The sequence below is a fragment of the Scylla paramamosain genome, chromosome 34 (genome assembly GCF_035594125.1).
Source record: "Scylla paramamosain isolate STU-SP2022 chromosome 34, ASM3559412v1, whole genome shotgun sequence".
In the NCBI taxonomy this organism is placed as follows: Eukaryota; Metazoa; Arthropoda; class Malacostraca; order Decapoda; family Portunidae; genus Scylla; species Scylla paramamosain.
This window is the reverse complement of record NC_087184.1, coordinates 14,715,220-14,743,208: the sequence shown is the minus strand read 5'-3', so window position 1 is coordinate 14,743,208 and position 27,989 is coordinate 14,715,220. Positions and strand designations below refer to the sequence as shown.

Genomic DNA, 27,989 nt, shown 5'->3' with positions numbered 1-27,989 from the left:
TGAACTTCAGTTGTTAGGTTAGGTTAGGTTAGGTTAGGGTTTTATTATAGTTTAAGCCATTACACACTACGTGGTAATAACCTACCTCATTTTGTTCTCACTATTCACACCATTTCTAATGATTACACTACTTGTCGGAAATTAATAATAACGCCGTGGGCCGTGGGTAGAGATTGGGGACATTGGCTTAAACTATAAATTTACCAATGTTTTTATTAGTTTTCTTTTCTTGGTTGACAAGTGATCTGTGAGTGAGTAAGTGGTGTGAGTGATAGGTGTTCACCATTTACTGCTAAAAATGCAAAGTGGCTTATGAAAGAAATGGAATGAGAAAAAAAATTGTGTACAAGATTTTTCCATTTTTCCTTTTTTTTTTTTTAGGTAGCTTATTGACTAGGCCAGGATGCGAATATATAAAGGAAAACAAGAACTTTATGACTCATAATATGAAAACGAAGACTTTCGTGAATAAGTACCATTTCCTCATTGTATCCTAGATTTATGGTTATTGGGTTATCTGATACTGAGTGAGGTTGAGGAGATAAGGCTTCTGGTATCAGTTAAGGGGGATTGCAGTCATGAAGTAACAGAGAGTCATTCAGTTCAAGTCAACTGGTGGTAATGGCAATGGTGGAGTGATAGTGTTTGAACCTTAGTGTAGTGATGCCGTGATGTGGTGCGTGTGGTGACTGGTGCAGGAATCACTGCTGCTGCAACCTCAGAGTGCTTTGGTTCATAGGGACATTATTAGGTTTGTATCATATTTAGTGGCAGTATTTCCTGTATTCTTTCCTAAATCAAACTTGATCCGAGTGATAAGGGGTAGGGAGATTATGATGTAAATCTAAAAATCTACCTAAATTAATTTACCTAAATCCAACCAGACTTGACTTAACAGAGGCCTGAGAAGGAAATGTGGTTTTATTGCAGTTTTAACCAATACAGTGTCGTTACCGAGATCTACATATCACTGGAACATTTCTAGTTCTATTTTACCCTGTCGGAAATTAACAATAACTACCTTATGGGGGTCCACAGCTTCACCCCCTCATGTTAGGTTACAAAATGTTAGGTTAGGTTAGTTTACCTTATAGGGGGTCCAGTAGGTTTGGGGGGTATTGGCTGAAACTGCAGATTTACTAGGAATGCCAATGTTATTTCAATATTATCTGTGATTTCTGCATAGAGAGCCCATATATGCATACTTCATACTATCATGTGTGGTGAAATTTTGGATAGTGTCTCCATAGCTATAACTTGATGTGTGTGGAGTATGAGGCCGTTGAAGATTGTACAAGGCAGTTAGGAGATTACATTGTGGTTAGGAAGCTGTGCGAGGCAGTTAGGAGAATACAGGACAGTCCAAAAACTATGTAGGAGTTAGCTAAGAGACTGTATGATATAGTTGGATCATATGTGGCAGTTAGGAGGTTGCAGAAAGCAGTTGTGAAGCTACATACTAGTTAGCAGACTGCAGTATAAGGCAGCGAGGAGACTGTGTGAAGTAATTAGGGGATTATACATCAGTTCTTCTTCTCAAACTGACTGTCTTGAGCCTCTTTCTCTACTGCAGTGTTTCATCTCTTGGTATCTTGTATCACTATTTTCATGCTAACTGCTCTTCTGATCTTGCTAACTGCACTTCTCTAAATTTTATTTATTTATTTATTTATTTATTTTTATAATTTTTTGTTGCACTTGGCCAGAGCTCCTATTGCATTAAAAAAAAAAAAGGGATGTACAAAGACTCACACCACCAAACCTTTACTCCTGCATGACTGACATACCAGCAAACAGAGCTGCTCTCTAGGTATGTCTTTCATCCAGAAGCAGAAATGCTTTAACAAAGATTCTCAAATTTGTCTTATTCTACAGCAGGATTGGTATTACAATGCTCTTAAACACATAGTGATTAGGTAATTGTGTAACTTAAGCTCATGTGAGAGGTAGGTGCATATTGTTTACTTAGCTAATTGATGATAAGGAGGAAGGGCAGGTGAGCCAGAATGTGATTAGCTCAGTCACATTCAGCAAAAAAATTGTAGATCACATGAAGCCCCTAACCACAGCTGTGTGTGTGGTGTGTAAACTAGTAAACTTGGTTAGATAGATACAGATAAATAAGTAACCAATCCTACTGTAACAATTAAATATTTTGTTCTTGCTCAGTATAAGTAAAAATTTCATGTATAACTGTGTAATAAACTTAAGAATAGAAAATGTAAAGGTTTGACTTGATGAGAACTATTCCTTTGTGAACAGAAGACGCCAACATGGCATCAAGCTCACACTCCGTCAACTTTGAGGACATTCCACTGAGCAGCTGTAAGTATCCTGAGGAAATCTGAACATAAGTGTGAGTCTTATGTTGTGAATAAACCAAACGCATATGAAGTCAAATTTTTGTGGGAAAATCTTGACTTACAGAGTTTAGTAGAGTCTCAAAACAATGACTTGAAAATATTGTAAATGCATTAATTGGAGAAATAATAATTGATTGCTGCTCTCTGTTTACTTTTCAGTTATTCATGTATGGATTTGAGAAATACAGCTTGCTTTTATATCAAGATTCACCTCTAAATGTATCTTTTTCTTTTGTCCATCCTCTTCAGGTCTAAACAGACTTCACTTTACAGTCTTTCCTTTCTCTTCTTAGTCCAGCATCGACATTCAGGTTCCAGCGAAGAGGACTTTTCACCTTCTGTCAACCTACGCCGCGCCCAGACTGACGTACACCTCAGGGAACGGAGGAGACAAGACTCAGATAAATACCATTCTTACGGCGGGCGGGGATGTCGGGCACAGCAGTGTACTCTGCCCTCACGATGTGGAGGTGAGCACTGGTATGCATGCAGTGGAGGTCAGAAGTAAAGTTTTGCACTCCCGTTCATATGTGTGGGTGTCAGTCCTTCTTTGTTTGTATGCAGTTGAGGTCAGAGGCTATCTTTTGCACTCACTTCCACTGCTTTGTGTTTATTGTCAGTCTGATATCCTATGATCTCTTGAGAATCCATCAGTTATAAATATCCAGCCCCTTTTTTGTCCATGTGATAATATATTTTTTTGTCTTTAATTCTAAGTTCATTAAGTATATATAAATATATATATATATATATATATGTGTGTGTGTGTGTGTGTGTGCTTAAGATAATAATGTCTGCTTTGTTTCCTTAATATCACTTGGTACAGTAAAAGAATACATTCAGTTCTAACAAAGAGCCACTTAGAGTGAAGACAAAAAAAATCTACCTGATTCTCCTGTCCTGCATGGCTGGAGTTTTGAATAATTGTTGTTCTTTCTCTTCATGAAGCTGTTTGTCTCTCCTTGCCATCATTTTGAATGTGAGGCTAGGTAAATGCTGCTGTCACTATCACTGGCAGTACAGGATATGTCTCAACAGGAAGCCAGCTGCCTTTCTCGTGTGTGTGTTTGTGTGTGTGTGTCAAAGGAAGGGAATGGTTTTGAATCTGTTTGGGATTTTATGAAATGTCTTCAGAGATGTTCAGATGTGTTGCTTTTTCCATTTGTGTTTATACTTAAGTATTCTTCAGAATTTGTTTGAAGAAAAAGATAATTAAAAAGGAAAGTGGTTCTGTTTTGTATATCAGTGTGGTTGTCAGGTGCCTCAAGATAACAGGAAAACGAGCAAAACAAGCAGAACAAGTAGTAACACATCCATTGGCCCTTACAGTGTTATTGAATTCTTGCTGCAGTGATGAAAATACCCAAGACACCATTTTGGTTTTAGTGAGGTGGTGATCAGAGGAATCTCTGTTGAGCTTCCCCATACATCACTGGTGGACAAAATATTGCTAGTGATAATTGTGGTAAACAGACTTGAGACATGGCTTTATCTGCAGGAGAGAGCTTTGAAATGCTCTACTATGTACCTCCAAGGGAAAGAAGAGTCCATTTTTCGGCAAATGAAAACATGGGTATGAAATTTTGCTTACAAGATGCAGAGAGATAAGGTGGAAAAGTACATCAGGATAATTAGTTGTAGAATGCACTCTTCATACCAAAATCTTTTCTCTGACTTAAACATCTCATTTTCAGTCATTATTTATCTCCTGTGCTTAATCCTTGTGGTGTTTGTATGAGGTGAATGAGGTGACTTGTAAGTGAATGAAGGAACAAGTGTATCGGTATGTGCAATGTGTGTGTGTTTGTGTGTGTGTTGTGTGCGTGTGTGCGTGTGCCTCCATTGTGTGCCTCAAATGTGGCTGAACCTGTTTCATCGTAAGTGTTTTCATGAATGTTTTGCCCCATGTAAATCTATTTATGATGCAGAATCGTTGTGAAAGTTTAGCTACAACCATTATAACACTTGAAAACTACAGTAACTCCACTAGAACCTATTAAAAGTAGTCAAGTAAGGACACTGAGATGTCTTGCTGCATGACAGTTCACACCTCCCAGCAAACTGCCTCCACAAGAGTGTGTTTTCCTGCACCATCAGTACAAACCAGTCCCTCTCTGGGCCTTCATCACTATCTTTTCATCAGCACCCTTCATTACTTTCCCTTTACAGAGCTGGATGGCAAAAGGGTCACATCTTCCACATCAGCTATAAATGATCATGACCTGTGTGGATTCGTACCTTATGATTCTGTCCCTGTGTACTTTTACAGAACATCTAAGCAGTCATAGCTATAAGTGACCATGACTTGAGTGGATTTTTAGCTCTTGATTCTCTCATCCCTTTGTACTTTTATAGGGGAACTTCTGAGCAGTCATATGTTCCACCATGGGAGGGAGTGCCGGCCCTCTGCCTGGTACAACACCGTCATGGCGCACCGCAGAAGGGGGCAGGGACCCAACACAGAGGAGGAGGTGGTGGATGAGATTGCCGATGCCATGGAGGGGGACGAGAGGCTGATGTCGGATAATGTAGATGGCGAGATCATGAGAAGGTGAGCTGAATTGTTAATGTGACATTGGCCATTATTTCTAAGTGCTTCATTCTCTCTCTCTCTCTCTCTCTCTCTCTCTCTCTCTCTCTCTCTCTCTCTCTCTCTCTCTCTCTCTCTCTCTCTCTCTCTCTCTCTCTCTCTCTCTCTCTCTCTCTCTCTCTCTCTCTCTCTCTCTCTCTCTCTCTCTCTCTCTCTCTCTCTCTCTCTCTCTCTCTCTCTCTCTCTCCAGGAATATATTTTGAAGGCCACAGGGATAATTACTAGTTGGGTTCTCATGATGTTTTTTAGAGGAGCCATTGAAAGCATGGAGATAGTAAGTGTTTATCTTGCTTGTGCTTCACCAGAGAGGCCTTGAGGGATTTGATCAAGCCTCTGAGAGTGAAGAAAGAAATCAGAAGACGACTGACAGCCCGGCGTTCCTCCCACCGCGACTCCCTGCCCATCACCAGGCTGAACGGGCTCAAGTACACCATCAGTATGCAGTGGTACAAGGTATGCACTTGTTGGTATTAGGTGTGGATGGATCAGGTCTCTTTGTACGATGTATGCAAGTCCCTATATATCATGCAAACTGAGAGGCACCTGTACATTTAATGCTCACATATTCAATAGTAGTTGTAGTAATTATTAAATGCATGCTAAAATATACTCATGCTCCATATATTACATTGGTGACTTTCAAGAGAACATATTGGTCACCTTTCCTCTTACTTGGTGCAGGTGAAGCAGTCGGTGCAGGACACCTTCCACGACTACAGCCTGTGGCACAAGGAGCTCAAGAAAATTGAGGGCACCTTTGGCACCGGGGTTGGGTCATACTTCAGGTTTTTGCGCTACCTCTTCCTCCTCAACCTGGCCATTGCTATCCTTGTGTGAGTAGTTGTCTCTGCAAGGAGTGCTAGTGAAATCACAAGAGGTAAAAGATTTTATATTTGACAACTGAAAAATGATATTATAGAAAGTATACTGACTGATAACTAGAAACAGTCACCTTGCAGTGTTTTTGTCGGTTTTTCTCCAGATGTGGGTTCCTGTTAACACCTCAGTTACTGGTCCGTGCTCACCCACAGCAGCCATCTGGTGCAGTGGCTACACCAAGCACAACGCCAGCAACACAGAGTGAGTATGCTTGAAATTTATCATTATTTGAACTGTCCCTGAACCTCAGTGGCCTATTTCTCTTACCTAAAATTTAACATAACCTCCGTCCAGCTCTGACACCAGCTGCCTGACTGTCTTAACATAACCTCCTTCCAGCCCTGACACCAGCTGCCTGACTGTCTTAACATAACCTCCTTCCAGCCCTGACACCAGCTGCCTGACTGTCTTAACATAACCTCCTTTCAGCCCTGACACCAGCTGCCTGACTGTCTTAACATAACCTCCTCCCAGCCCTGACACCAGCTGCCTGACTGTCTTAACATAACCTCCTTCCAGCCCTGACACCAGCTGCCTTGAGGGTGGAGGATGAGCCCTCTTCATCCAACCTCCCTGTCTTCACCTGGTCACCTCTCAACCCCCCGGCCAACATAGACAGCTGCAACGACAGCCTGACCAGTAAAGAGTTTGGTGGTCTGGACTGGCTGACTGGGGCAGTAAGTTGTGTTTTGTCTCACTGATTTAACTGTGATGTCTTGTGTTTGCTACATATATAGGTACACTGCCAAGAAACACCAAGAGGAGATGAAACACAGAAGGAGGTAGAATATGGGACAGTGCAAAACAACACTACTCCTCATTCACCACTGCCATGCATTTTTGGAATATTATAGTGTACTAATCCCCTTTTTTTTATAGATATGAGTCAATGTGTGTGTGGCTCAGTACAAAGGAAACACTGAGAAATAGATCTAAAGGTGGGATAAGATTGGTCATGAAAGGTCATTGCTGTAATATACAAGCTTGTACACATGATTATCACCCAACCTTCATTCAGCATCTATATCCATTCATACATTATCATTGTCATCATTATCACCATCATTGTTTTGTGTTCCTTACATTGCCAAGTTTTGTTGCTTCTCCCTCAACACAATCCAAGCAAAAGCCATCACAGAAATATTAATTTCACTCATATCAAATGTATTGTGTATACTTGCATCATGGTCATGTGCAGAACTGAAGAAGTCTTTGTTTGCTTTGTATATTTATATGATTTATTAATGGTGCTTTCATGCTCTTGTTTGCTTCCAATAAGTTGAGCTGTGTTTTATATTTTTAATGGTAGAATATAGTGTTCATACCACTTGCTGAATATTCATGAACAGCATCACCTGTCTAGCATTTTTACTAACATATCTGAAATTGTATTGTAAGACTCTTGTGTGTGAGGTCACCTAGTGTCAGTTTGATAGGTGACACTTTCCTTAATGGCAATCACTGTGGCCTTGACAACCCTGCTGCTGCAGAGAAAAACAAAGAAATTATAGTGATAACTTGGTAAATATTTGCATAACACAAGATTGTCTCACTTTCAGAGCATGTATTTAGTTTTATATACTCTAGTGAAGCAAGGTAGTGTTTGTGGTATTATAAGTGGAGCATACTTGACATTACCATTTGTTATAACTACAGCTTAAAGACTGTACCACATAGATAAAGTGACTAATTATAGTGATAAGATTGAAAAGATAATAATCACCATATGCAGGTTACTTTGCATATAGATTTTAAAATTCTAAATTGATAGATAACAGAATATAAAAATTATTTTATTGCAGTGAAAAAAGTTCGGGAAATTTCTGCTTGTTATATTGATTGATTAATTTCACATGATCTTGCAATTATAATCTTATAGATTCTATATTGCCTCTTGCATCTTTCCAAGGAAGAGGGACAGTGTTCATGGTAAGGCACAAGGCAGCTATGTAATGTTTGCACCTCACAAGTGTTGGCTATTGCACCTTCACCTTCTTGTCTCAGTGGAGGCGATGAATGGCTCTCCCCTGTGCTGGCTTCCTCAGCACCACCACTCATCACTGCCACTGTTACACCCGTTCAGTTGCTGCTTCCTGCATACGTCTCTTTCATTTTGCTCTCCTCTTGGCCTCTCGGTGTGTGGAGACCTGCCAGTGAAGGTGTCTCTAGGAAATGAGGATAATAGTCTTCAGCATGCATACTTTTTATAGTGGTTGTGAAATTTCTAATGACTTTGTTGTATGTAACCTTCCATAACTTGTACGCTTGTGTATTTTATGTATTTTCCCTCTACTGAGAGATTATTCTGTATTATATTATCTTCTGTTTCTGTAATCAAGAGTTAAATGATACATTGGTAACAGGAGGCCAGATATCTTAGACTAGTATTCTTTAACTTGGGTCCCTCTGACAGTCTGTTTTCAAAGGTCATGGAGGTGATTACTCAGGTTCTCTCTTTTTCTCAGTGATGATACAATAGCCTTTTTTATTCACCATTAGAATCATGGAAACACCCTTCAAAATGCTCATAACTTCTATCAGAGCTTATTAAAATTGTTTGAGATAAGACACTAAGATGTTTAAGAATGCAATCCTTATGTTCAGATTAATTTTCTTATGTATAGATTAGTGTATGCATTCTTTCCTAGTTAGAGTAAAGCACTTGTAAATATGTAGATTTGGTAGAGTTTAGAAAGAAAGTATACATAGTATGCATACATAAATAACATTATACCTTATAAAGTCTCAGAAGTCAGAGAGAAATTTATTGCATAGATATTAAACAAACAATAATTCATAAGTAAATCAGGGAAACATTAAAAATTGTTACATTGTTAAGAGAAATCTAAACAGTTACACATATTGCTACTTGAAGTCCTGTCATCCAATTTCTCCAGAAAATAATACGTTCAGATGTTATTTTCTTATACCACCATACAACTTTTCAGACTCATTTTTTATTTTTTTTATTAAGCATGTTAAATATTCCTTGTGGTCTAGAAAATACAAAATTCATCTTTAATTCTCTCTTTACTCTATCTGTCCATGCAGACTATATTTTTATACTGCTTTGAATGTTACTAAAATACAAGCATAGCAGTAAAAGGGCTAATCATGTGACAGCCTATTAGATCCATCTTTGTACTTTGACACAAAAACAAAACACCTCAAAAAGCAATAGCAAAATGACACCACACACAAGAAAGCACCGCCACTAATTACCACACCTTGTTCCAGGGGTGGTTTGACACGACGGAGCTGTACTATGGCACATACTCCTCCGAGGACGTGTCCTTGGCAGCTCACCAGCACTACAGCATGCCCAAGGCGTACTTCCTGGTCATCTTCGTGCTGTTTATCATCTACTTGGTGGTGATCCTCCACAGGTGTGTGCTGGAGCCAGGAGGTGCTCTAGGGTTATCTTCCTGTGTTCTCAAAACATGACCATGTCTCTCTTGCTCTCTTGATACAGCTGCCTCTGCCCTCATGTTTTCACTTCTGTCAACCATACCTCTCTTGCTTTCTCCATTATTGATACAACTACCTCTGTACTCATGTCTACTTCTCTCAACTGTACTTCTCTTACTTTTTCCATCATTGACACAAGTCCTGCCTCTGTCCTGGTGTCTGCTTCTCCTCTCAATAATAAAGTGATGCTGTATGACATTGCAGCACCACAGCTCAGTCTCTTTACAGTCTTCTTTCTCTGGGCAGGGTTGTGGTGCTGTACAAGAATAATGACATTGACATTGAGCACGACATGTCTGCCAGCTTTGTGAGGAAGGTGTTCTCCTCCTGGGACTTCAGCATCACCGAGAGGAAGGCAGCAGACATCAAGCACAAGAGTATTTACAGTGAACTCAAGGTACAGCTTTTCTTTCTCTTCCTCATCTCTTGTGTAGTGTTTTCCTTGTCTATTTGTAGGACACCATACAGAGAAGGGAGGTTTCTAGCTGCCTTGCTTGGTCCTTTTTAGTCACCAATGGAGCTAAGACTGTGAATGATGTTTGTGTGAGCGTGCGGTGCCTTTTCTGGGCCACCACCATTAAAACGCCATTAAAAGTTTGTTTAATTTTATGTAGAGCCTTTTAAATGTAGTGGAGGTGTGGTGCAGAAGTGTTTCAGAATATAGTCCTTTCCTTCATTATTTTCACAATCCCAACTTAATGCTCCTCATGTTAATGTAGATATCTTGTTAGTCTGTTTCTAGAACCATTAAAACTTCCTTGAAAACCTGTATTATTTCAACTCTCCTTTTGAAAGTAGTTGAGATGCAGCATAGAAGTGTTTCAGAATGTAGTCCTTTCCTCTATTATTTTCACAACCTCTGTAGGAGATCCTTCAAGAGTACCTGAGTGAGGAGCAGGAGGAGGACTGGTTGCAGCGTGCCAAGGGGTGGCTGGTGAAGGTGGTGTTCTGGACACTGGTGCTGGCCTTCCTGGCACTGCTGGGCTGGGCTACCTATGCCATGCTGGACCTGGACATCCTGCACAACACTGTAAGACCCTCCTTCCCTTCCCTGCTTCTTGTCCTTATGAATGTATTCCCTTGAGCTGTCTGTCAACATCATTATCATCACTGGGAATTGTTAAATGTATTTCAGAAATACTACCTTTGTTTTTTTGGGTAGTATTAGTCAAAGATGCTCAACAAACAGTCCTTTGCTTGTCATTTTTTAAGTTGAGTTGCTTGGAAAATATGCAAGATGTGTTTCAGAAATACTTACCTTGTTTTCCCAGTTAATATCCATCAAAGGTTGCTTGTAACGTGTGAAATTGAGTCATGTGTTTCAGATGATGTCAGTCAAGAAACACTGTTGCTTGTCACAGGTCAAGTTGAGTTGCTTGTGTTTCAGAAATCCTCGGCTGGGCTGCTGCTGTACCCACTGATTGTGACGTGCATCATCCTGGTGATCCCGCTGGTGTTCACACAGGTGGTGAGGGTGGAGGGCTACAGCACACCCCGCACCAGGCTCTATGTCACCCTCGTCAGGTAGTCATGATCACTAACTGACTAACATTTTTAACTTATACTATATTCAGCATTTTCCTTTATACCAAGTCCTCTCACTCGTGTATTCCAATTATAGGTCCATTAGAAGCATTTGTTTGTTCCCTGATCTGCTGAAGGTCTTCTAGTTTTGTGGTTCTGTAAGATTATCAGAGAAATATAGACTAAGGGAAAATGCAAACCACAGGAGAAGTGAAGGCAGTATATTACAGGACAGAAATAAATGGGGACCCTTCTTCACTTACTTGCAGAACCATCTTACTGAAGCTGACAGTCCTTGGGGTGCTTGTAGGAACCTGGTACACACAAGCAACATCTGTCTTTGCAACTGAAGATCCCAAAGAGCCTGAAGACCTGCCAGTCCTTACCCCAACACCATCAGATCCAGACAGCAAGGTGGAGACAGAGAAAAAGGTAAAAAATTACCTGTGGGATGCATCTTAACTGTGCAAATATTTACTGCCATTTAGCCACCAAGTTTTCAGTAAGGTAAGGAAAAGAATAAGGAAAAAATTTATTGCCAGGAGAGAGATGAGTGCTGGGAGACTTCATTAGGTCAAGAGTTTTACCGTCTGTTGATCATGGACTTCATCATTGGCTTGGTAATGCATCTCGGCACCTTCATCATCTCACTCATCAGCCAGAGGACAGCCAGGTGAGGAAGTTTTTTCATTTTTTTCTGAATTTCCTCTCACTCGTGTATTTCAGCATCAGTCGTATGTCCATTATAAGTATTTGTTTGAATTTTCAGTTTAAGTGTGTTTTGAAGTTAAGTGTATATGAACAAATGTTTGTGAATGTATATATATATATATATATGTGTATGTAGATGTCTTGTTTTAGCAATCCTCTTTCAATGGGTGAATAGACTGACAGATAAGTATGTACATGTATAAAAATATTCATGTATGTATGTAGATTACTTTTTGTAGATATCCTCTGTAATAGGTGAATAGATAGATGAGTATGCACATGTTTAAAAAGTTTTTATGTATGTAGATGCTTTGCCTTAGCTACTCCCTTTTAATAGACAGATAGAGAGATTGTATTTACATGTATAATGAAGAAAATAAAGGTGTTGATAATGATTCTTGTGCCCTCAGGGAGTTCAACATTGGCCGCTACACTGTACACCTCATCTACAACCAGACACTGCTGTGGGCCGGCCTCTTCTTCTGCCCACTGACCCCTCTCATCGTTGTCATTAAAATTGTCATCATGTTCTACATACAGAAGGTGAGTGGGGAGGATGGTTACTTCTGCAGATGTTCATTATTATTTATAAGAACTAGTTTGCATGTAATTAGTAGAAGTTGCTCTGGGTGATCTGTTAAATATATTTACAACCATTCCTTTGTGTATTGTCAACCTGTGAAAATTTCTGTGCCTCTAGTTTGCATGTGAAGAGTAAAATTCCTCTAGGTGGTCTTTTAGATATATTTACAATCATTCCATTGTGTAGTACTAGATTTCATAAGATAATATAAACTTTATTGTTAAACTGTATGAAAATTTTAGGTTTGTGGAGGAGAAAGATTAGTGTAAAAATTATTAGACAAGCACCTGATTTTCCAGAGTTGGAGAAAGGGGGAAATACAGAAGCAGGCAGGGAATTTCAGATCTTACCAGAAAAAAGGGATGAAAGATTGAGAATACTGGTTAAATGGAATAATTTTCTTGGTGTGGAGGTTAGTGTGATGAATATTTGTTTCAGTTCATCCTACTGCGCTGCCTCAATCCTGATGACAGTCCGTGGCGGGCAGCTCAGGCAGAGACGGTGTACCTGGTCCTCACGCTGGTCTCCCTCATCCTCTCCTTCTTTGGTTACCTCTTCATTCTTCTTAAGTAAGTGGCAAAATTTATAAGTACATATATCAGTTATATAAAGATGAGAATAACATAACTCTCTTTAGTTTGTTCATTGTTGTCTATATCTGGATTCTTGTTCATTCTTTGTAAGTGGAGAGATTTGCAAGTCCATCTATCAGTTACACGAAGATCTGAGTAACATCTGTTTATGGTATGTTCATTGCTCTCTCATCTTCGACACACTGTTTCCAAGTTTTCTTTAATCATCCCACTGGTCTTTCAATAACCTCCAACACTAATGCTCTTCTAGTACATATTCTGACATGCCCTTACCATCTTATTCTATACTTCCTCATCACATTCATTATATCCACCACTCCACACCTAATCATCTCTTCACTAGACACCATTTATTCCAGTTCATTTATTCTGTTTCCTCACATTTCAGAGGCAAGACATCCTGTGGGTGTGGTCCGTTCAAGGGCTACCAGAACTATGTTGATTTCTTCTGGGACATCATAGACAAGGACCAGGAGACCATTCTGACTATTGTGTCATGGCTCTTTAAACCAGGTGTTGTAGCCGGCATACTCATCATATTGGTGTAAGTCTCTTGGAGTGTGGTTTATTTCTCTATCATTGCCATCATCTTGTCAGTCTGCAGTCTTGTCTTAACCTGCTTCACACATGCTTAACTGCAGTGCCCTGTTCCACATCAATGTCCCTGAATATTTCTTAAGGCTCTCTTTGCCTCCAAGGATGCATTTTTCCCTTTCATAACCCTTGAAAGTTTTCCTACTCATCAGTTTTAGCAGGAGAACACTATTTCTTAAACCTCTCTTTATTTCTGGAGACACATTTTCCCCTTTGATAATCCTTACAAGTTGTCCCACTCAGATCACACAAGTTGATGAAGGTGACCCTCTTCTATCTTATCCACAGGATCCTGGTGTACTGTGCCAAGTCCACAGCTGAGGGTCGCGCTGAGATGATCAAAGTGCTGCGTCACCAGCTAGAGCTTGAACTCAGGGACCGAGCCTTCCTCCTCAAGCTGACCGAGAGAGTCCGCCAGGGTGAGTGTGGGGAGCTTTCTTTGTTTTGTTCTTGCTCCCTTGTTTTTCTGACAGAGAGAGTCCAGCAGGGTAAGTGTGGAGATTTTTGCTTATTTCATTCTTGGTCTTTTGTTTTTTTGGACTGAGGTTGGCAGGGTGAGTGTGGAGAGTTTTGCTTGTTTTGTTCTTGCTTTCTCATTTTTATTACTGAGAGAGTATGAAAGGATGAGTGTGAATAGTTTTCCATGTTTTGTTCTTGCTTTTTTTTTTTTGACGGAGAGAGTCTGTCAGGGTGATTACAGACTCGGTAGATCACTATATCTATCATTTTCATGCATATCAAGTCATGTTTACTTTTTTTTTTATGTAGGACACTGGCCTAGAGCAACAAAAATCCAATAAAAAAAAAAAAAGCCCACTGAGATGCCAGTCCAGAAAATGGTCCAAAGCAGTAGTTGAAAATTGAAGGATAAGTGTCTTGAAGCCTTTACAAACAAGACAACTGAGTCAATAACCTAACAGTACTGCCTTATTTTATTTCCTTTCTCTGTCTTGCTTATCTCTAATATTCTCCTCTCATCCTATAGTTTTCTCTCTCATCAGGCAACTACAGGCCAGCCAGACCAGATTCCCACTATGCTGCCTCACCCAGACCACAGACCCCCAGGGAACCACGCGACCTTACCCAGAGGAGCTCCTTCGTGTTCTCAGACAGTAAAGGTAGGAACATTGGGAGTGACAGTCATGCTATGGTATTCACCTTTGTACTTGTCACTTTATCTTGTGCTTATGTTTATGGTTCTGTTCTTTACATCATTATCTATTGAGAATCTGGTTGTGCTTTGTCACTTTCTCTTATCTTACTCATTATTATGCCTCTATCCTCTGTCTCTTTATCTATTTGGGGTGTAGTATTGTTCTTTAGCTGTTGAGGGTGTTGTATTGTATTGCTTTATCTCTTACGTAGTATTGTATTTCTTCACCTATTGGGGATGTAGTGCTGTAGGTCTTTCACTGTGGTTGTTTCCTCACCAAGCTGCATACACTGAGGAGATTCAGCAGCAGTCTGAAGCCTCTACCTCAAAGCCGTCATTTTATATTGGATAAGGTTAGTGCTTTAGGGCTGTGCTAGTATTAGTTATTTATTGAAAGTGTATGCCTTTTATATGTCAATAAATAAATAAATAAATAAATAAATAAATATATATATATATATATATATATATATGAATAAAATAAAATAAAGTAATAAAATAAATATATAAATAAATAAGCAAATAAAAAATAAAGCAAAATGAAATAGGATAGTTCTTTAGACCCTTAGTAGTAGTAGTAGTAGTAGTAGTAATAGTAGTAGTAGTAGTAGTAGTTTGCTGCCAAAATGTATGACATTTATATTTTACAAAAAAAGATAGATAAATAAAACAGATAAGGAAAAAGAAAGAAAAAGTTATATAACTAAAAATATCTTGTCCAAATAAAACCATGAATGTCAAAAGTAAAAAAAGCACAAATAACATTCCTAGTTCATCACATTTTCGCACAAGCGTTAGTAAAAAATCATCCTTTTTTATGAAGCAGAATTTCCACCACAAAATGTGATATCTTGTCTGGTTTCTCCCTATGATGAGGATCTCAGTGTTGGTACTTAGATCAACAGACAAAGAAAGATTTTTGTATCTTCATTGTCCATAGGAAAATAATGGAATTTACAATGGGATATTTTTAGATTTTTAAGTATGTTTTCTTTTTTATCATCTGAATATGTACTTAAGTTGTATCTGTGTGTGATAAGGCTGAGGTGATGGTTGCAATGAAGAATGTAGAAAATACTACCTGTCTCTTTATAAATACTGTATATTTCAGCAATAAGATGACTTTCATGCAAGATGATCCCAAAATTTCAGTCTGCATTTAATGGTTGTAGCTGATATTGGTGGTATAAGACAACAACCAAACTACCAAACCATCTGTAGTAAAGTTTAGGTCAGTGAGCACCAGACAACTGAGACGGTGGTATACCAGTACAGTGAATAAAATACCTTGAATGTATTACCAGTAGTAAAGTACCATCATCTTCAAACACAAATCTAAATCTAAAATAAAATTTCCACCAGGTGTTTTTGTACATTTTCATGAAAAAGGATGGATGGACGAAGATGGTGTATAATTATGGATAGACAATGTGTGGCACAATCAGTTTTCCTAAACATAAACGAACCCTTGCCTTGTGCTGCCTGTGTGTGTCAGGCTGTTGGATGTAATCTTCTCCTATACATATATCATGTTTTTTTTTATTAGATGCACCTACATCCTTCAATTTTTTCCAAAGTATATAGACCTTGTCCCTATACATATTCTCATCATTACAAAATGTGTATAAGAACATAAGGGAAGCTGCAAGAAACTGACAGGTCTACACATTGCAGTCATGGCAGTCTCATTATTACAAATATCCATTGTGTAATGCTTTATATTTCCTCCTCCAGTCCACCCAGCAGATTCCAGTCCAGCAGTGCACCGTTTTTCAGACTACAGAGGTGAGTATAGACTTGTGTGCATGTGCATGATATGCTTGTCTCGTTATAGGGCCTCACTGATGTTCATTTATTGTGGCTTTCTTACTAATTATAACGTAGTGATGGTTTGCCTAAATTTTTGCCCGACTGGTCTCGACATAAAAAGTAAGGTGGGAGTTAGTTTGCATTAAAGCTTCATTCATTAGACTTATGCATGAGGTGTAATATTATTGGTCTTATAATGTGGTGACAGTCTGATGAAATTATGTTGAGATGAAAAAGTAAGGTGGGAGTTTGTTCATCCAGACCTGGAAAAAAATACATATTTTTTTGTGATGAAAATCTGAAAATTACAGAATTTTAGATCATGTAAAGTAGAAGAAAATATTGATAGAGAAAGTTTATATTAATCAATAAAGTGTTTTTATAATATATAAACTTTAAAAGTAAAATATAGTTAGAGTTAAAAATATAAACACAAAAGAAAATTTAGAATTTTTATATTTAACATATCTCTATTATCAGGGAAAAAAAATTGAGATTGAAATTTTTTTTCCTTTTTTTTTTAACCCTTTAAATCCAGTGACTATCTTATATGCTTATTTAGGCTGAGATTACACGCCTATACTAAATTTCATGGGTGCTGTCTTAAGATCAGTGAGCTGCGTGTTGTGTCTAGTAAAATTATCGGTCTGTTAGTATCTAGTTTTGTACGAATTCTAGCTGGAATAGACTAATTTAATATGTTTCAAGAAGTCACCCGGATATTAAGGGTTAAAGTTTAATATATTTGAGTAAAGTTAGATGAACAAGTAATTTACATAGATCAATATTCATTTGGCTTATGCATTAGGCTTATGCATTTTTATTAACCTCTTGTAGTAATAGTAACTGTACATATATTAATTTCTGCATGATAAACTTCAGTGTATTATTCTCGGGTAGTACACGTAGCTGTTCAACTTTCATGATAACCAGTTAGATGCTCTTTTATATATATACAAAGAGAAAGAAAAGTAACTGTAGAAAAGTACAGACTTGTAGTTTCTGTAATGAAGAACATTGAAGCAGAGTTGATGCTGCAGTAGAGCAGTGCCAAGGTCAAGTCAGTGTTACAGAGAGAGCATTTCCTTTGGAACACTGCTGAGTGAAGATACTGGTTAAATAAGAACAAAATAAGGAAAGCTGCAAGAAACCATCAGGCCTTTACGTGGCAGTCCCTGTATGAAACGTATCTGTCATCCTCATCCATATATTTGTCCTAACTGTTGCATTAGTGAGGTGGACAGGGTAAGGATGAGAGCAAGCAGAAAATCTTAATCTTGGGATCATAACAATAAATGTGAATTTGTCAAGATCACTCCCACTGGCATGAACTTCTCTGCCAGCTCAGTGTCATAAGAGTACCATGAATGAGCAACATTTGGGTGAAGAAAATGCTCCCTGTGTAATATTGACTTTAGTGTATTATTGCTTTGTTTTAATGATGAGTAGAGTTGGTTAAAGTATTGTGTTCTGATGCAGAGAACCAAAGCATGGGAGACTAACACATCATAACACAAAGGTACTCGGTGAACCCAACAAGTAAGTACTGGTTCTCTTCTCATAATTGTTCATCACTGGCAAGCTTTGAAAATTTGTTTGCTCCATGTCAGAACATACAAGACTTGTATGCTCAGGGTAAATGAAAAGAAAAAGCTTACATTATACTTAAATGGAAAGAAAAAAATATAAACTGCATGAGATAAAACTTTAATTTTTATTTTCAATTGTATACTCATTTGTTTATTAATTTATTTGTGTATTTTTAGTTCTCAAATGTAGATTTCAGATAAATGACACAGGAAAGTGATAATTTTTAGCTTAACACCACAGCTGCTTTATGTAATTTAATGTTTTTCTTTTCTTATGTTTCTAGTGTTGAAAATAAATAGATGAGATAAAGTTCATTAATGGGGTATGATTTTGGAAACTAAAATGGAGTTATCTTATATAAAATCAAGACAAAGTAAACCAAAGGTCAATAGAAAGATAGCCATAATTACCATATTATTATGTACTATCTATGTTACATTTACCTTTCTTCACAGACGAGTCAGCCGAGTCACTAATCTAACAAACAAAAATGTACCCACACCCATTTGTGTGTGTATGTTGGAATTGAGCTTACATCGCATCTGTCAAGCTCATTCAAGACAGTCATCTTGGGCACACCTCCACCTCTTACCTGTGTACCTATAACTGCTGGAGTCTTACCTGAGCCCCTGAGCCCCTTTGTCTTGGGTGCTGGTGGTCCACATAATAAGGTGTGAGTGTAGCAGGGGTGTCATACTGAAGGGCAAGGATTTATACTCTCTCTCAAGCTTCTCTCTCTATACTTCTCTCAAGCTCCTCTTTGCCTCCTACTCATCATTTAACTCATCACTGAGACAGTTATGTACTCCAATAGAACTGTGATATGTCTTATGCTTCTGATTTGTGCATGAGTGGATCATGAAAGTTCAGAGGTGGAGCTTTAAAGTTTACCAAAAAGTTTATTGTTGCAGCATAAAAAGTCTACCCAAAAATCAGTGGAATTTAAAAAGTCCACCAAAAATCAAGACTCCACTAAGAATAATGATTTCAGTCCACCAAAAGTTAATGGATGGAACTTTATAAAATCCACCCAAAGTTCAGGAGGCAAGCTTAGGAAGTATAAATTCTTGTATGGCCACAAAAGACACCTGAAGTAGCTGTAGTGTAGGAATCCAATGGTGCTGTAGTGGCGGGTTAGTTGGGACCAGATAACACTGTGGTACTGAGGTTTATATTCCGAAACACTTTGCTCTCTCACCACTATTTTCAAAGGCCACATAAATAATTAGTCATGATTAGTCATGAGTGTTTCTCCTGTTAGTAATGTAGAGATATTGTTAATCTGTCTCTGTAATCATAGAAACACCCTTAAAAACCTGTGTCACTTCAACTAGATTGAGCCTTTTGAAAATAGTGGAGGTGTAGTGCAGGAGTGTTCCAGAGTATGGGCCTCATTGTAGTGGTAGTTTGGCCAGAGAACCAACTAATTATGAAAGGAAGAAGGATAAATTAATATCAAGGTGTTTAATGGCAATAATATGTGCTAAACTGGTGATCTCTTTATAGCATTTGAAAGAGGGTTTGTCATATATTTCTACAGTATTATTCAAGGTTATCTCTCCATCAAATAAGTTAAATAAGGAGTGAATGGATAGTTAATTGCAAAAAAATGTGTGCTAAACTGGTGATCTCTATAGCATTTGAATGAGGGTTTGTCATATGTTTCTACAGTATTATTTGACATTATGACCCAAGGAAACAAATATGAAAAGAAGGAATAAGTAGCTGTCAAGGTGATGAATGGTAATAATAATAATAATGTGTGCTAAAGTGGTGATCTTTTTATATAACATTTGAAAGTAGGTTTGTTGTACGATTTTGCAGTATTATTTAACATCATTACCTAAAGAAGTAAAGATAAAGAAAAGGAATGAATAGCTGCAGTAATGTGTGCTAAACTGGTGATCTTTTTGTATAGCCAGCTCAAAAATAGGTCTGTTATATGATTCTGCTGTATTATTTAACATTATTACTTAACCAATTTATCATTAAAATACAATTAGTGAATGGCTGCCAAGATCACTATCGGCAATAATGTGTGCTAAACAAGTCATCATTTTTTATTGTTTTAAGGTGCTCATTGTATGAGTCTGCAGTATTACAAAGCATTATTGTCTAGCCAGTAAGCCTAAAAGGAACTGAAATAGATGATTGTCAGAGTAATAATGGCAATAATTTTTCAACAGGTGATATTTTGTATCTTTCAAAGGTGTATTTGTCATACAGGTCAACATGGAGTACAGTTTAACATCAACAGACAGCAAAATACTGATTAAGTTTTAGTTATGTAATTTCAATTTAAGTTCAGAAAAGAAGCTATGTCATTTCAACCCACATACCACAAAGCAAATGAAAGAATACATGTATTTATAAAAAAAACAGGTAATATTAAGAGAGCAAGTGTGATATTGATTAATGATCATCATTATAAATGTACTCTATTATGGCACCTATATCTCATGTCAAAATGTTTCTTAATGTTAATTTTTACTATCAAATGATTTATAGTTATCAAAAATCAATTCATATATAAGAAGTATTTTTAGTTCATGTATTGCCCTATATTCCTCCTTTCCTTTCAGTCTTTAATACTAGTATCTATATTTTCTATACATTTATACTCTTATTTATGAAAGACCTTACATGATCTGCCTTTCAGTAACAGTATGTATGTATTCCTCCTTTCTTTCCAATCTTTGTCACTAGTATCTATTTTTACTATACATTTGTACTCTTATTTATCAGAGACCTTACATGATCTACCTTTCATTAACAGTATAATGCTGATATTTCTACAGACTTGTAGAATTTCCTATTGGTGGTACAGTCGAGGTCAGAAGTTGTATAACTCTCTGCACTGCATCTACTTCCACTGCATTTTGTGTTGTCCTTCAATTTTAGGTCGCTTGATAGACTGACGATCTCAATACAAAATATTACTAATCAATTTCCATCCAGTTAAAGGAGTTGAGATTGAGAGAGGACACTAAAGACAGTAAAAATGATTGTGTGAAGTGAGTCTACTGTATTTTGTGTTGTCCCTCAATTTTAAGTCCACTGATAAACTGACAATCTTACAAAATATAATTTCCAACCAGTCAAAGATGTCTGGATTGAAAGAGGACACTAAACACAGTAGAAGTGATTGTGATGGATTACCTACTTCACCTCTGACCCTCACTGTACTGTAGTAGCCTCAAGTAGCCTTAAGTAACACTATATTGAGCACAGGTGTAATAGCAGGTATTTGTGCACTCATTTAGGTGCATCTGTTGTCTAGTCCTTTGTATACTTTTCTACTCCAATGCTCAAAGTATAAATGATCACTGTCTCTCAACTCTTTATTGGGCAGAATGCAGTCAGCTCTCATTTTTCTGGATTAAGGATGATAGACTGAATGTTTGAAGGTCTGGCTTTGTTTCTTGGATGCTAAGAAGGATAATATCAAAATAACATTAGCGTTTCCACCCGAGGGCTATATTAGATTAGGTTTAGATTTGCCTTGGTTTCACCTTGGTGTGCAAAACAGTTAAATACTCCCATTTATTTTGATTTGAGAGAAGATTTTTCAGGTTAATACATTGAAAAATTGTACATGAAGTGAAATTGACAGTCTCTTTAACATTTGTCAGTGTACACACATTTATTTTGGTTCAAATTAAGATTTTTTAAGATTATCACATTGAAAAGTTATGTGTACTTGAAGTGAAATTGACAGTCTGTTCATCCTTTCATTATTTTCACATTAAACATTTTGCCCAGACGTCTTTCAGTCCATCACATCAAGGTTCAGGAAGATGAGAGTGTACTGTAAACATAATGCAGCCTTAATGTGTGGCTGTGTTGGTGCAAAGCCAGGCAGCATATGATGGAGTGAAAAAAAAAAAAAAAGCAAGCCTTAGTATGTCAGCCTTCATAGTGAGTCGTTTGAACGTATCACTGACTCATGCTGGTGAAGATGCTCTAAACACTGTGATCATCCTCCTGACATCAACTGTTTTGTTATCTTGTCACACTTCAGCCAGTATTTGCATGTGATCTGTCAGTATTTAAGTTTATTTCAGTTTGCCAGTGAGTTCAGTATCAAATATGAGCGATGATACATCAGTTTTATGAAGAGTGAATTTTACATGAAGTGAAAGGAAAGAGTGTGTTCAATTTGTAAGGATGATAAGTCAGTTTTATGAATTGGGTGAATTTTATACTAAGTGAAAAGAGAAAGTATACCTATTTGATTTGTATAAATGATAAGTTAGTTTCTTAAGAATTGGGTATATTTTATAAAGACCCTGTGGAGAGAGAGAAAGTGCATTATGTTCCTCCAGATATGAATGAATCGGTAATCAAAACTATTTATTGATAGTATTTATATTCACTGTTTTGCAATCAGTATTGTTGAATTATCATTTTTTTCATGATATGTTTAGAATTTTATTTAATATTTTATACATTTTACCACTATTTCATGATATGCACAATTAATCAGATATTTTATAAAAAAAATACAGATATAATCCATTTGTAATACTTTATAAAGAACTTTCATTTACCCTGACATGTCGCTTGCATTGCAGGATAAATTTTACTGTATATCTCACTTCTGTCTTTCCAGCTTAGAGGTATGCAAAGGAGGTTCACAAGGGAAAGTGTTAGAGGAAGGCAGTGAGTTTTCATTGCCTGAGTTGCATGTGGGAGCAGAGTGTCTCCTGTCAGGCACTCGAGCCGCTGCTGGGACGGTGAGGTTAGTGGAGCATCTTCCTCTTTTCTTTATCGTTTGTGGATGTGAATGCTTATATGTAATTAATGAAAACCCCAGTTACTTTCATAGAGCCAAAACAATCACTAGAACCATGAAAACTACAATAACTTCCCTTACGCCCTGTCAAACTATCACTGGAACCATGAAAACCCCAATAACTTCTAAAAACCAAACTATTACTCGATTCATGAAAACCCTTGAGAAAAAACAATAATTTCCTCTAAAACCTGTTAAACTATCACTAGAATCACAAAAAAAAACTTCCATAACTTGCACTAAAGCCTTCTACAAGTAAAGATAACGGTACCGTAAAATTTTAATACAGTTCCTATACACAAAGGTTCCCCCAAGACCAACGTATTTATTCGCTAAGGTTGAAAGAAAAGAATTTAGCCGTTTACAGGTACCTTTATTTACAATTAGATGATGCATTGGGTGGAAATAAATAGTAGGTGAGTAAAAGGGAAAATATTACCCGCCATTTTCCGATCTGTCAAGGAAAAAAAAAAAAAGGAGGGATGGGAAGGGGTAAGAGAAAGGAAATTATAAGACAAGGAAAAAAAAAATGTCCCGGATTGTCAAGAAATGTGAAAGAAAAGATCTAATCTTTTAAAATACGATATGATTTTCTTTGCCATTGTCATTATCATCATTCATTATCTTTGTGCCGTCAACTTCGTATTCATCTTTTTTTTTTAATCAGTCAGTAATTTTTCTTTTTCATATTTATTTTCTTCATCGTTTTTTCATTTCCCTATTCTTCATCTTTTCATTTTTTTATTTATTTATTTTTTCATTTCCTTATTCTTATTTTTTTTCTTTTCAATCTGTCAGTCACTTTTCTTTTTCGTTTCTTTTCTTCAATTTTCGTTTTCCACTTCCTTATTCTTCATATTTTCAGTCTTTTTTTTCAGTGTCAGTCACTTTTCTTTTTCATCTTTTCTTCCATTTTTCCATCTTCATATTCTTCATCTTGTTATTTTTTATGCATATATTCGTTATTGATATCTCGGTCACGTACATTACACACTCTCTCTCTCTCTCTCTCTCTCTCTCTCTCTCTCTCTCTCTCTCTCTCTCTCTGATTAGATGCATTTTAATACTGCCTTTGAGAATTATAAGGTATAAAAATAAAATAGAAATAAAGTATATACGAGGTTTGTTGAATTGCGCATGGTGGGATAAGATGAGGAGGAAGGGGAGGAGGAGGAAGAAGAAGAGGAGGAGGAAGGGCATGATAGGTGGAGGTAGGAATGTATGTGGAGGGTCTTTTAGTCTCTCTCTCTCTCTCTCTCTCTCTCTCTCTCTCTCTCTCTCTCTCTCTCTCTCTCTCTCTCTCTCTCTCTCTCTCTCTCTCTCTCTCTCTCTCTCTCTTCTACGTACTCTCCTCTTTCTCCTCCTATCCTCTCCTCTCCTTTCCTCCGCCTCTTAACATACATCAAAGGGAGGAATGGAAGGAGAGGAAGAAGAGGAGGAGGAGGAGGAGAACAGACTCACAACTCATCTCCAGCCCAAACTCACCATAATTATTCATATGAGTTAAGTGAGTCAAGTATTCATTTATTTATTCATTCATCTATATTTTTTTAATTTATTTCATTTTTCATTCATGTTTTTTTTCCTTTCGCCTCGTTAGAACACGAGACTATAATGTTATTCTTTTCTTTTGAGGGTAAGGGAGGCGAGAGTGGTAGTAGTAGTAGTAGTAGTAGTAGTAGTAGTGGTGGTAGTGGTAGTAGTAGTAGTGGTGGTGGTGGTAGTGATGACTGGACGAAAAGAATAGTAGTAGTAGTAATAGGGGTGATAGTAGTAGGGGCATCATGGTAGTAGTAGTAGTAGTAGTAGTAGTAGTAATAGTAGTAGTAGTAGTAGTAGTAGTAGTGATAGTGGTAGTGACTGAAGATAAGCAGCAATAGGAGGAATAGAAGTGATCATAGCAGCAGCAGCAGCAGTAGTAGTAGTAGTAGTAGTAGTAGTAGTAGTAGTAGTAGTAGTAGTAATCACACTGAACAGCTCACTTTTTTTTGATCACACACATAACAGCACAGTCAGTCCACGGTAGAAACACCAACAAATCAGACACAGGTAGAGCCACGCAGCCAGGTAGCCCGTCAGTCAGCCAGGTATGGTCAGCTTCACACACATTACCCTTATTAAAGTCACTACGCCGTTGCTCAGGTATACGAGATTGAAGTCAGGAATACACTTCGAATGCACTTAACACTTTTCTTCCCCGGGAGGTTTTGTTAAGCGTCTACTGCACTTTATTTAACTTTTTTTTTAGAGTATTTTCAGTGTTATTGTTTGTTTGGGTGCGTTTGCGTGTGGTGTGATGCGCGGTTCTTCTCCTCCACCTCCTCCACCTCCTCCACCTCCACCTCCTCCCTTTCCTCGTCCTCCTCCTCCTATGTCAACAAGCGAGGTGCCGCCAGTGAGGACTATCCGACCTTTGACCCGCCCCTGTGACCTTCCTCTCGTGTGACCACCCCGCGCAGGCCACGACCCCGAGGGCATCCCAACAGTGGCCCTCACGCAGGTCACACTTAGCCCGGCCCAATGACCCTGGTGCGAGGAAGGGCCGTATTCAGAAACGTTGTGCTCTCTCACCCGACTCTTTTCCAAGGCCACAGAGATGATTAGCAGGGTTCCCAAGAGTGTTTCTCCCGTTAATAATATAGTTACCTAGTTTATCTGTCACTGGAACCATAAAACACCCTCAAAAAACCCTTGTAACTTCAACTACTGGAGCCTTTTGAGTGTAGCACAGGTGTGGCGCAGTGTTTCAGAATATGGTCCGCGGAGAGTGATGGTGATGGTGGTGATGGTGGTGGTGGTTATGTGAAAGTTTCTGTGCGTCACCGTCAATTAAGCAGCAGTTCACTCACTCACGCACACACGCGCACCTGCCGTCACACACGTCACAACGCGTTACCGCTGATCACTACGTCTCTTCACCGCGCGCGTCGTCTCACCCTCGGACACAGGGCTTGGGGCGTGTCCCTGTCCGTGTACGTGTAGGTGACATGCGGTGCTCACATGTCCTGGTGGTGCGTGGCCGTGACCGCCTGCAGCGTGGTGGCGTCGTATCCGTGGTAGGGGTAGGAGGCGGCGGCGGCGGCCATGTGGGGGAATTGGTGCAGGAGGGAGGTGGCGTCAGGCTTGAGGTGCTGCGCCAACATGTCCGGCTTCATCACGTTGTGGCGCGGGGCTGCCACGCCGGCCAGACTCGGATCGTACCCCATCTTGGAGGGATCGTAGCCCACTTTGGAGGGGTCATAGGTCATCTTGGCCACGTACATTGCCCGCATGTCGTGCCCCGCGTGATCGAAGGGGTGTGCCATGACCGAGCCGTCCCCGTGACTCCCCAGCAGCAGCTCCCTGCAACACCAGGCGAGGATTAGCAAGGGGCGAGGGGGCAGGAGAGGGTGACGGAGGGGGGACATGGGAGGATGACAGGGGGCAGTGAGGGTGACAGGGAAGGTGAGTGGCGGATAGGGACGACATGTAGGCAGGGGGAGAAACGGGACATTGCAGGGAGGAAGGGAGGCAGGGAATGACGGAGGAAAAAGTGAGGAAAGGCATGACGAGGAGGCAGGAGACTTACTAGGAAAGAAACAACTGTCACACACACACACACACACACACACACACACAGAAATAAGACGTAATGATTAAATATATCATACAGTTTCATAATATTGATAATAGTAATAATAATGATGCTCAAGATACTACTACTACTACTACTCCTACTACTACTACTACTACTTATAACAACAACAGCAACAAAAGTAATAAACGTATCCAGACGTGTGTGTATGTGTGTGTGTGTGTGTGTGTGTGTGTGTGGGTCCTTGAAAGGAAGTGTGTGTGTGTCTGTGTTTATCTTTCACCATCACTTAAATTAAACCTTAAGATTAAAACCTTCATTCATTCATCCACTAAGTCAGTCAGTCGGCCAGTCACTTGAAAACAGTAAGCTATATTTGTCTGTTAGTCTCTTCTTTCTTCCTTTCTTTCTTTCTTTCTTTTACCAATGTCAGCGTTAACTATCGAATTGGGCTTCTTCTTGTAATCGTTTCTGTTGATGCGCTTTCATTACGATGTGTTTGTCTTGTCTGTCTATCTATCTATTTATCTATCTATCGTTGTCTTTCTATCTTGTCTTTCTTGTGTTGTTCTACCTTCCCTCTTTAATCTTCCTCTTTTCATTCTTACTGACCTTTCTTGATTCTCTCGCTATCTTTTATTTTTCTCTCTCTCTTTCTTTCTGTCTTTTGATACATGTCTACCGATCCGCTACCCTATCAATATACGTTTTTCCTTTATATTCCTTTGTGTCGTCCTTGCATCCAACAAACACCAGTATTAAAAAAAAAATACCTTTAAGAACATTGTGTCACTTCAACTAGAGCGTCTTGAAAGCAGTGGAGAGATAGTCTTGAGAATCAGGCTAATTATCTTTGCGGCCTTTGAACATTGTCGTAGTGAAGCTATAAGAGTTTTTTACGGATGTCTTTTACGGTTCTAATACAAAGATTAACAAGATCTCCACATTGTTAAAAGGAGGAACAGTCTTGAGAACCTGGCTAGTCATCTCTGTAGCCTTTGAAAATAAGCGTGGTGAAGATACGCAAGTTTTTAAGGGTGTTTTTACGGTTCTAGTTGCAAATTAACAAGATTTCTTCATTATTATAAGGAGAACCACTCTTGAGAACCCGGTTATTCATTTCTGCGGCCTTGAAGACAGTCGTGGTGAGAGAACGAAGCGTTTTAGAATAAGAGCCGTTCGGAAGTCGGGGTGAGGTCGCGGTGAGGTCTGGGAGGTCTGAGCCAAAGCCGGAGTCGTTGGCGCGGGTCGGGAGGCGGGCCGGGGTCGAGTTTCGGCTAGGGTTACCATCGAGGCCGCGCGGTTAACGAGACCCGACGTAAATCTGTGAGTTTAGACTCCAATAACTAATTATGTCGCATACCTTCCGTCTACCTTCCTTGGGGGCTTGGTAGGCGCGGTCATGGGAAATGGCTGTAGTGTGTGTGCGTGGGTGTGGGTGTGTGTAGTGTGCGTGCGTGCGTGTGTATGTGTGGGTGGTAGGAATGAGAAATGCTCCAGTCTTCTTCATCTTTGTCTTCTTCGTCTTCTTTTTCTTCTTGTCCTTGTCCTCCTCCTCCTCCTCCTCGTCCTCGTCTGAATCATCCTCTATTTTTCCCGTTTCTGCTTTTCCTCGTTCTTCGTTCTCTTTTTTATCATTGTCTTCTTTATTTCTTCCTTAGCCTTCTTGTTCTTCCCCCTTCGTCCTTGTTCTCGTTTTCTTTCTCTTCTTCCCATTTTTTTTTTATCATCGATCTCTATCTTTCTTCGCATTCTCCTCCTCC

At 38.8% G+C, this 27,989-nt stretch overlaps 2 protein-coding genes across 2 annotated transcripts in view; one reads left to right on the top strand and one right to left on the bottom strand.

Moving 5' to 3' along the window:
* The first annotated feature begins 734 nt into the window (after positions 1-734).
* On the top strand, positions 735-22,393 carry LOC135090251 (transmembrane channel-like protein 7). The gene is made up of 22 exons (XM_063986846.1): positions 735-751; positions 1,791-1,810; positions 2,263-2,325; positions 2,657-2,833; positions 4,719-4,914; positions 5,259-5,406; positions 5,635-5,786; positions 5,936-6,033; positions 6,352-6,509; positions 9,070-9,218; positions 9,547-9,697; positions 10,166-10,330; positions 10,688-10,824; positions 11,094-11,256; positions 11,367-11,497; positions 11,946-12,078; positions 12,557-12,687; positions 13,100-13,255; positions 13,594-13,724; positions 14,307-14,423; positions 16,193-16,243; positions 18,313-22,393. The coding sequence occupies exons 3-22, from the start codon at positions 2,274-2,276 to the stop codon at positions 18,336-18,338; spliced, it is 2,622 nt and encodes an 873-aa protein (XP_063842916.1). The 5' UTR covers positions 735-751; positions 1,791-1,810; positions 2,263-2,273; the 3' UTR covers positions 18,339-22,393.
* Positions 22,394-23,004: 611 nt separating this feature from the next.
* The window catches only part of LOC135090255 (homeobox protein SIX3-like), a 34,558-nt gene continuing 29,573 nt past the window's right edge, over positions 23,005-27,989 (bottom strand). The window contains exon 3 of the mRNA XM_063986855.1: positions 23,005-25,994. Within this exon, the coding sequence (XP_063842925.1) occupies positions 25,649-25,994 (346 nt within the window). The 3' untranslated portion in view covers positions 23,005-25,648. The remainder of the gene's footprint in view (positions 25,995-27,989) is intronic.